Genomic DNA, 10989 nt, shown 5'->3' with positions numbered 1-10989 from the left:
GATCCCGAGGGACTGGGAACGAGCCAAAGACAGGCGAAGGGATGGCTGACTCGCGCAGAGCCTAGTTTGCCCCCGCAGCGCCCCTACGCAGGCTGCTCATTTTTGCGCCCTCCCCCCTTGCCCCGCGCAGATGGTTTGCCCCGCTCTCCCTGGCACATATATATACCCCCCTGGCCGAAGAACCACCGCAAGCCGTCGTGGAGCTCCTCTTCGGAGGGGGCGCCTTCTGACTGGCGCCCGTCTCTGGCGTCCCGGGGTTTGGCCATGCTTACAGGCTCCGAGGAGCTGCCGGAGCGTCGGATGGATTTGAGGGAGCTGCAGCTGGAGTACCGGGCGCCGCCCCGCTCTAAGCGACGTCCCCGTGGTGAAACGTGCCCTTCGCTGGATAATTCTGAAGAGGAAGAAGAGGAGGAAGAGGAGGAGGACGACGAAGAAGACGACGAAGAGGACGAGGAAGACGAGGAGGCGGTGGCGAGCAAAAAGAAACGCACGAAGGGAGGCTCCGGGGCCAGAGAAGGCGGCGGGATTAAGAAGCAACCGGCGGCGGGTCGGAGCGCCAGCGGCTCGACGCCGGAATGCAAGCAGTCGCAGCGCAACGCGGCGAACGCGCGCGAGCGAGCCCGCATGCGCGTGCTGAGCAAAGCTTTCTCGCGCCTGAAAACCAGCCTGCCTTGGGTGCCTCCGGACACCAAGCTCTCCAAGCTGGATACGTTGCGCCTGGCCTCCAGCTACATCGCCCACCTGCGGCAGTTGCTGCAAGAAGACTGCTATGAGAAGGGCTACGTGCATCCCGTCAACCTGGTGAGTGAGCTCGGGAGCCTTATTTGTACCCTATGACTATCATTAAGTGTTGTACCTTCTTGACGAATGTATCTTGTCTTCTTATGTACACTGAGAGCATGTGCACCAAAGACAAATTCCTTGTGTGTCCAATCACACTTTATTCTATTCTGTTCTATTCTCTATTCTCTATTCTCTATTCTCTATTCTCTACTCCTATTCTCTATTCTCTATTCTGTCTTCTCTTCTCTTCTCTTAACAAGAGTGTCTCTGTAAGAGTAATGCTTTCCTTTTCTGATTGCTTTCATCAGTCCATAAGGAGTCTGAAATTTGGGAGGATACAGTATGTATACAGTATACCATATATGTATTCTCTATACAGTATACCTACTCTGTAGAACAGAGTTTTCAAACTTGGCAACTTTAAGACTTGTGGACTTAAACTTCCAGAATTCTCCAGAAGTTGAAGTCCACAAGTCTTAAAGTTGCCAAGTTTGGGGACCCCTGCTAGAATATATATCAGGCTCTCCCATTCTTAGAAACATTTGTCCTGTTTTTGCACAAATACAAGCAATAAATTATATATATATATAATTTATATATATATATATATATATATATATATATATATATATATATATATATATATATATATATATATATATATATATATATATATATATAAACAAACTAATATCTTAAAATATACACCCAAGAATTTGAAAGATGAATGGTTCATTCACTGGTTCCCTAAATTCTCAATAAATCACTGGTTTGTGGTTACACACACCATTGGTTTTATCTTTTGCATTTTTGGATTGTCTACAAGTGTTATTAACACATTCTCATGTTCCATGCATGAGAATTGCTCAGGGTGCAAGTATGTATGTATCAAGAGGCACTTCAACTGTGTATACAAAGCTAAGGACACTTTTTTAATGCCTGCCACTCTTAGAACTGTGGAAGTGTAATCAAGCATATTTGGAGAGTTCTTAATTGAACTTGACATCATCTGGAGGGAAGCTTTCAAAGATCTTTTAAAAATGTGTTATTAAGAATTCCTTTAGATCCCTCTATGCTTGAAAAATTGTCCCTCAGCTTTTAAGTGATTGCAGTAGTTTTATTAGTTGAGGATTTTTTTCTTTTTCTTCCTAGCATTTTTCTGCAAGTGCAAGATCTGCTTTTCTGAATCAACAAAGGGTTGATCTATTTGTTAGCAAAGCAGTGGGCTGTGAGAAACTTCTTGCAATTTCACTAGACTCAGATGCAAGGATCTATGGCTCTCAATTCAGTTTGCATCTAAAAAGATCTAGCTGCCCTATTAGATGAGATAATCAACATTCATCTAGTTTAGTTTTCTGTTCTTTGAAATCAAAATTTTGGATTTTTATTGGTTTCTAAACTACAAAATCCAGTTCTTTTTAATTATTACTCATACAGAAATAGCATCAAATGTTTGGTGATTTTATGGCTGTTATATCTTATTCAACTCTCACCATATTTTGAGATAAGAAACAATTGGGACTGTACTTAATTGTGGCTAAACTATGATGATACATTTTACCATAACCTTTCTCTATATTTTTGTCACTTCTACTATTCCCATTTTTCCGTCTGCAATCCAACATATATTAAAAACTACAAGTGCCAAATGCACACAACATATTATTCTCTAGGCTAAAAGAATATAAGGCTATTGTAATTATTGAAAGCTCAAGTCCAGGAATATTGAAATCATTTATATGGCAGTGATCTGTTTCTGAAAATTACCAGGGTTTCTATGTCTGAACTGTATGGAATTGGACTCAACAATATTTATAGGAGATACATGTGGCCTTCTATAAACATATCCAATTATAAATGACTGCATTTAACACATTCCAAAGAGAAACAGTTAACATCTTCATGTAAATTTGATTCCAGAAATATATCTGTCCATGTAACAGCAACATTTACATGTACATGTTTGTATTTAATGATTGCAGCAGTTTTTAAGCTGTGCAGATGTTGATTATGACATATAGCAGAAGATACTACAAAATATTTTAATGCCTAATTTAAATGTTAGCCTTGACTATGTATATTCATTCTGTAATTTTTTCACAATAACCATGGCAACTGTTGGAGAACTAAAGTTTATACAGTATTCATTTCCTGTCTCTCCTGAAGTGGCTTAGTCCACATAAATTGGGTCTGCTCTGCTCTGCTCTGCTCTATTCTATTCTATTCTATTCTATTCTAAACCTGGTTTCTCAGCTGCAACCATTTCACCACATTAATTTATACTATAATGAAAAAATTAGTTTGTGGAGTAAATGAAGGACAGGTGTCCTAGAAAATGCTGATTTGGATAAGCTTCTTGAAATTGCTCTATGCAAATTAAATGAATTTATACAACAAAATTATAGAATAAGAATGATACCTTAAGGAATGTTTTAACTTAATAGAGTGGGTGCATTGCAAGCCCCTTGTATGAAATGATGTTAAATGCATCTGGTAAGACCTAGGGAATAGAATTTCCCATAGCAGTGGCTACCCTATGGAGTAGGCACCCCACACACAAGATATGGAGGAACCCCTATTAACCCCTCCTTGTTAAAACTGAACTTTTCACTCAGATGTTGGGTCAGGATAGGAGATGAGTATGGAGAGTTATGGCACCTAGTGCCATACAAGAACTTTTAATTTCACTGTATTTTTTATTACTTGTAGATTTGATTGTTAGTTACCATATTTTATATAATACGAGGCATATAGATATAGTCCTTGACTTACAAGCATTCATTTAGTGACCATTCGAGGTTACCACAGCACTGAAAAAAATGACTTATGAATGTTTTTACACTTACAACCATTGTAACATCCCCATGGTCACATGGTCAAAATTTGGACAATTGGTTCATATTCATGATGATTGCCATGTACTGTGTACATGTGATCTCCATTTGTGATCTTCTGACAAGCAAAGTCAATGGGGAAGCCAGATTCGCTTAACAACTGTATTACTACCTTAACAACTAGATTATTTCATTTAACAACTGGGGGGGAGTCATAAAATGGGGCAAAACTCACTTAACTGTCTCAATAAAGAAATTTTTGGGCTTAATTAGGGCCATAAGTTGAGGACTATTTGTACATTTAAAATAATTAAAATTAAATAAATAAATAGAATGATAACCATATAATCATTAATTGCTTTTATAATAATGAAAAACAAGTACTACCGTTATAATTACTATAACAAAATCATGTTTTGGTCATTTTTATTTTCCTGCCTGATTGAACAAATCAATGGCATACACATTTCTCTCACCTATAGACTAGAAATTAAACTCCCTGACTGCTTTTGTATACAGGAACTATAGAAGCTGTTTCACTTCCATTTCCACAAAACATGTGTTTAGAATAGGGACAAAAAGTGTCCACTTTAAAGGCTTTTGGCAATATTTCAGCAACAGAAATGTATATATTTGAATTAGGATAATTTTATACCAAAAGATGTTTCAAAATCTGAATCAGTTGATGTAAAAGAACAAGACTATTAGTTATGCAATGGGCTTGAGCAAAGTATTTTCTGGAGAGTCTTTGCTTTATTGTTGCTATAGACTATACTCTAATGAATTAGATTAAATTAGCACGTTGTTTAATGCTGTTAAAATCCTATAGCAAGAAAAGTGCAATGAGGGCATATTTAATAATTCAAATGTATCACATCTGATTTTTGAATCAAGCAACCACTTCTGTTTTTCTATGGAAAGTTGTTTTGTCAAATATGGCTGCAGCAAATTGGTCCTTATAAAATGTCATCTTTCTTTCTAACGTGGAAACATATTTTAATTCACAGACTTGGCCGTTTGTGGTTTCAGGAAGACCAGAATCCGACACCAAAGATGTCCCAACAGCCAGCAGATTATGTGGAACTACAGCTTAGTTAAAAGTAAAGACTGCTCTTGCTGGGTGTACTTGCCAAGTACATTGTCTTCTATTGACCAAAGCAAACTGAAACAATGAAAAACAATTACACTATTTTTATATCCTCCACTTCTTCAGCTGGAAAGAAAACTGCACTTAAAATGTAATGTGTAATGTGAAGTAGGAAGGAGAGGTCTCCAAATTTCAGATAAAATGGTACCTTTAAAAAGGCATTTTTAATCATTTTCTAAAGAACAATTCTAAAACATTGTGACTAAGAGAAGACATTTAGGCAGATAACCGTTAAAATTAATAGCATGAACCAAATGATAAGTTATATGAAGTAACCCCAAACAGTGTTATTTGTATACCAAAGGAAAATAGTATTCTAGACTAGTCCTTAACACAAATTTATAATATATTTGATCTTATGTTCTTGGCAGCTATGTAATACTAAGACTACTTCTGTCACCTTAGACAGTTTCTTCTTAAAAATCAAAGACAAAAAGATTGTATCTAGCTGTTCCTTCACAGTCTATTTCACAAAAGTGTTAAATCAGATTACTTGTGTTTAAGACAAGTGTACACATAGCTAGGCAATTTGTAGGTCATGGATCAAAGTCATAGGCATATTCTTGTTGAATTGAGACAACTGATTCTACTCCTGTACTGTACTACAGAGTTTGAACTGTGAGCTTGCCTTATTCTGAAATAAGAAGCTTCTTTATTTTTGTCTAGGATAGATATATGTAAGTTGGCCTTTTATATCACAAGTGTTTTCTCTCGAACTTTTCTGATCCAAGGAATGCTAACTTTATACTGTTCTACACGCATACAATATTATAAATGTAAATAATTATATTTTTATACATTATATTAAAACCTTGATTGCAATGACATTTTGAGTGGTTGGTGATAGCTGGATAAAAATCATTGAAATGTTCAATACTTTTTAAAGTTTATATTTATATATGACTATGGATCTATTTACAACTGGGTCATTGAGTTTTTTCCCTCTTTCTCCCCTACTTATTCTCTTTCTTTTAATGGTAGCCCTCTGATATAAACAGGGAATAGAGAGCATTCCGGAATGGTGTTTCATGGAAAATACATATTTTTTCTTGATGACAAATTAAACCTATTTTATGAGAAAGGAAGTTTGACACTAATGTAATTTTGCTGTGAGCCATTTGAATACAAGCATACACATCATTACACAAACACACAAATAGATATTGTATTACACTAACTGGATACCCATGCTACATTATGAAACTATGTGATTGGGCCAGCCCACAATCTGGATGATTCACGCACTGGCCACGCCCATGTAAGGTAACTGGCAAGAGTTCCTTTCAGGTGGAGAGGGGGATTATAATGTCTATATGGTGGGATTTCCCCTGCAAGCAGGGAGAAGTATGAACAATGGTAAGAGATGTTGGAAACTGCAGTTAAGCAATATTTAAATGACCACAAGTATCCTATGTCTCCACAGGAGTAAATCAGTTGTATTTGTGGTTTAAGTTAAGGGATGGATAATATAGATTCAATTGCAGCATAAAATATAATGGAGATGAAGCTGTTTTAAATGTATCTTAATACGTTAAATGATTTTGAAGTTCCAACTTTACTTTATGAAGACTAACTGAAGTAATGTTTTCCAGAAAGTACTTAAGGAATATAATGTAGGTGACAGGTAAGCTTAGGTATGCATTTCATAGATGGAAAGGTATGCTTTTGTATTATATGGGTACTCGGTGGTAGAGACTGAAGCAAGACAGAATTGCTCAAAACAATCCCTTTATTGGGATAACAATTAACCATTAACTCACAATCAACAGCAAGGCAAAAATGATGACGAGAGAACAGAACTGCATCTGACAGCTCTTTCTAAAGCAGCAGCTGTCTGGTGCCAACCAATCAGCGAGCCATGTTCTTCCTGCTTTAGTTGATGCGGATCAGCCAATCAGCAACACTTTGTATGTGGCCACGTCTGCGACGCAGTGGACACAACAATTTCATAGATGGAAAAACCACATAAAATATTTTTTTTTCATTTCAAAAGTTTTATTTTCTTTTAAAACAAACATTTCATCATTCCTCAATCAGTGAGACATCGGAGTACAATTTTTTTGTGTGTCAAAATAGTTCTAGTTTACCACCAAATTCTTGTCTAGCCTAATGTATACCCCTTCCTCCCTCCACCCTCCCCCCAACCCCCCTCCTCCTCCCCCCCAACTTCCCAGAACCCGTACACGGTATGGATTTTTAACAAACACAGTCTAAAATCTATTGAGAAAAAAGAAATAAAGAAATTAATAACATCTCTACATTGATCTTAGCTTCTTCTTGCTGAGCTAACTTTAAACAATTTAAATCATTTCTGATCTTAAGCGTAGGCTAACTGGAATTTCTTGGTCCCGTATTTATTTTGTACATAGTCAATCCATTTTTTCCAGTCTCGTTTATATCTCTCATTTGAGTGATCTTTAAGATATGCTGATATTTTAGCCATCTCGGCTAAGTTTGTAACTTTCAATGTCCATTCTTGAATTGTAGGCAAGTCTTCCTTCTTCCAGTATTGCGCCACCAACAGTCTTGCTGCCGTTATTAGGTGCAGAATCAAGTTAGTCTCTACCACTGTAAAATCAATACTTATACCTAGTAAAAATAACTGAGGAATAAACTTTATCCTTCTTTTAAAGATATTTTGCATAATCCACCATATTTTTATCCAAAATGCCTTAACCTTTTGGCAGGTCCATCATATATGAAAATATGTAGCATCGAGAGAGCCACATCTCCAACATTTAGGCTGTAAATTCGGATACATAGAAGCCAGCTTTTTAGGATCTAAATGCCATCTATAGAACATCTTATAAAAATTTTCTCTCAGGTTTTGAGCTTGTGTAAATTTCACATTTCTTACCCAGATTCTTTCCCATGTATCCAACATTATTGGTTCTTCAATGTTTTGAGTCCACTTTATCATACAATCTTTAACTAATTCTGTTTACGAATCCATCTGTATTAATACATTATATATCCTCTTTATATGCATTAAGCTTTGATCTCTTATTTGTTTAAACAGATTATCCTCAACTTGAATAAAACCAATTTTTTAATCTATTTTCCACCTAGCCTGTAATTGCCCATACTGGAACCATGTTTGAACTACCTTCTTCTCTTTTAATACCTCTAAGGATTTTAGTTGTAGTACCCCCTTTCCAAGATAAGAAGCTATCTGTAGGTAATTCTATCCTGTTTTTATGCTATATTCATATTTTAAATTGCGTGTCTAGGAATTGCCCACATGGGTATCTTGTCATTTAATTTATATTGGTATTTTTTCCAGACCCGCAGTAAAGCATTTCTTAAAATATGACTTTTAAAATTCTTGTCCAATTTTTTGTTGAATAACAGGTAAGCATGCCAACCATATACCAGATCGTGTCCCTCAATATTCAATATTCTGTCATTAGTTTAATGAGTCCAATCACTGATTACAGATAGTGCCACTGCATGTTGAATGTTGAATGTTGAATGTTGATTTTATTTATATGCCGCCCTTTTCCCCCGAAGGGGACTCAGGGCGGTTCACAACTCAACCAGGGAAGGGGGGGATACAGACAAAATTAAAAACAACACAAAACAATACATAGTTTAAAACACACAGCAGTCATACCATTCGAGACGGGGGCAACGTTTCTTTAGCCCCAGGCCTGTTGGAACAGCCAGGTTTTAAGGGCTTTGTGGAAGGCCTGGAGGGTGGTGAGGGTTCGAATCTCCATGGGGAGTTCGTTCCAGAGGGTCGGAGCAGCCACAGAGAAGGCTCTCCTCCGGGTAGTCGCCAGTCGACACTGGCCGGCGGATGGAATTCGGAGGAGGCCTAATCTGTGGGATCTAATTGGTCGGGTGGAGGTAATTGGCAGCAGGCGGTCTCTCAAGTACCCAGGTCCAATACCATGAAGGGCTTTATAAGTGACGACTAGCACCTTGAAGCGTATCCGGAGACCAATAGGCAGCCAGTGCAGCTCGCGGAGGATAGGTGTTACGTGGGTGAACCGAGGTGCACCCACGATCGCTCGTGCGGCTGCATTCTGGACAAGCTGGAGTCGCCGAATGCTCTTCAAGGACTGCCCCATGCAGTAGTCCAGTCTAGAGGTCACAAGGGCGCGAGTGACTGTTGTGAGGGCCTCCCAGTTCAGGTAGGGACGCAACTGGTGCACCAGGTGAACCTGGGCAAATGCCCCCCTGGTCACAGCTGACAAGTGATGTTCAAAAGTCAGCTGTGGGTCCAGGAGCACTCCCAAATTGCGAACCCTGTCTGAGGGGTGTACTGTTTGACCCCCCAGCCTGACAGATGGAACACTTGGCCAATTAGTAGGAGGGAAACACACCAGCCACTCGGTCTTATCTGGATTGAGAACAAGCTTGTTAACCCCCATCCAGTCCCTAACAGCCTCGAGGCCCTGGCACATCACGTCAACCACTTCATTGAGTTGGCACGGGGCGGACAGATACAGCTGCGTATCGTCCGCATACTGATGGTATTTTATCCCGGGCCGTCGAATGATCTCACCCAGCGGCTTCATGTAGATATTAAACAGGAGGGGGGACAGGACCGAACCCTGCGGCACCCCATAAGTCAGGGGCCTAGGGGTCGATCTCTGCCCTCCGACCAACACCGACTGCGACCTGTCTGAGAGGTAAGAGGAGAACCACCGTAGGACAGTGCCTCCCACCCCCACCTCCCGCAGTTGTCACAGAAGGATACCATGGTCGATGCTATCGAAAGCTGCTGAGAGGTCAAGGAGCACTAGGACGGAGGCATAACCTCCATCCCTGGCTCTCCAGAGATCATCGATCAATGCGACCAAAGCGGTTTCTGTGCTGTAGCCAGGCCTAAATCCCAACTGGAAGGGATCTAGATAATCGGTTTCCTCCAAGGACCGCCGGAGCTGAAAGGCTACCACCTTCTCAACAACCTTCCCCACAAAGGGGAGGTTGGAGACTGGACGATAGTTGTTTAAAACGGCTGGATCCAAAGATGGCTTCTTCAGAAGGGGTCTCACCACCGCCGCCTTTAGAGCGGGGGGAAAGAACCCCTCCCAAAGGGAGGCGGTTACAACCGCCTGGATCCAGCCCTGTGTCACCTCCCTGCTGTTAGCGACCAGCCAGGAGGGGCACGGGTCCAGTACACATGTGGAGGCACTTACAGCTCCCATGGCCTTGTCCACGTCCTCAGGGTAACAGCTTGAAAATCAATCCAGTGATGTCCTGCCAGATTCCCCCCTGGTGCCTCAGCTGGCTCTGCGCAATTGGAGTCCAGGTCCGCCCGAAGCCGAGCAACTTTATCCGCGAGGAATTGGACGTAATCCTCAGCTCTGCCTTGCAAAGGATCGCTCGTATCCCTCCTATTTAGGAGGGAACGGGTTATCCTGAACAAGGCGGCTGGGCACGACTCAGCGGAAGCAATCAGAGAGGCAATGTGTGTTCTTTTAGTCGTCCTAATTGCCCGGAGGTAAGCTCTGATGCTGGATGTTAAAAGTGCTCGGTCTGACTCGGACTTACTGGATCTCCATCGTTGCTCTAGGCGTCTCTTTCAGCGCTTCATCTCCCGGAGTTCCTCAGTAAACTAAGGAGCCCTCCTGGATCCACTGCCTCGGATCGGCCGTAATGGCGCAATCCGGTTAAGAGCCCCTGCCGCTGATGAATTCCAAGCAGCAACCAGAGTCTCCGCCGGACTGCGGGCGAGGGTATCAGGAACAACGCCAAGCTCCGTCTGAAAGCCCAAAGGGTCCATAAGTCGCCTGGGGTGGAACCACCTAATCGGTTCCTCCTCCCTACAGTGGGGGTTTGGTCTCTGAAAGTCAAGCCTCAGTAGGTAGTGGTCCGACCATGACAGGGGTAAGATCTTACTACCCCTCAAACCAAGATCACAACTCCACTGCTCCGAGAAGAATACGAGGTCGAGCATGTGACCCGCCAAGTGAGTCGGGCCCCGAATTACTTGGGTCAAGCCCATGGCTGTCATGGAAGCCATGAACTCCTGCGTTCCATCAGAGTGTTCACCGAGCGAAGGCAGATTGAAATCCCCCAGAACCATAAGCCTGGGAAACTCAATTGCCAGCTCGGCTACCGACTCGAGGAGCGAGGGGAGGGCTGCTGCAACACTGTTGGGAGGCAGGTACGTTAACAGCAAGCCCACTTGACCCTTTAGTTCCAACTTCACCAGCAGGGACTCACACCCGACAAGCTCCGGAGCAGGGATCCTACAAGGTACTAGAGACTCTC

At 41.2% G+C, this 10989-nt stretch overlaps 1 protein-coding gene across 1 annotated transcript; it reads left to right on the top strand.

Moving 5' to 3' along the window:
* Window positions 1-264: 264 nt before the first annotated feature.
* Window positions 265-4711, top strand: MSC (musculin). Its single transcript, XM_032222278.1, has 2 exons — window positions 265-801; window positions 4625-4711. Exons 1-2 carry the CDS (start codon window positions 265-267, stop codon window positions 4709-4711), a joined length of 624 nt encoding a protein of 207 aa, XP_032078169.1.
* Window positions 4712-10989: the final 6278 nt, after the last annotated feature.

Source organism: Thamnophis elegans, chromosome 8, assembly GCF_009769535.1.
Source record: "Thamnophis elegans isolate rThaEle1 chromosome 8, rThaEle1.pri, whole genome shotgun sequence".
NCBI lineage: Eukaryota > Metazoa > Chordata > Lepidosauria > Squamata > Colubridae > Thamnophis > Thamnophis elegans.
Note: the sequence above shows the minus strand (reverse complement) of the source record. Positions and strands in the feature narration are given on the sequence as shown.

Excerpts from the sequence above, each read along its gene's own strand:
- MSC (XM_032222278.1), top strand. The coding sequence starts at position 265 with ATGCTTACAGGCTCCGAGGAGCTGCCGGAGCGTCGGATGGATTTGAGG. Across the intron at positions 802-4,624 it reads ACGTGCATCCCGTCAACCTG|ACTTGGCCGTTTGTGGTTTC; the intron begins GTGAGTGAGCTC and ends TTTAATTCACAG.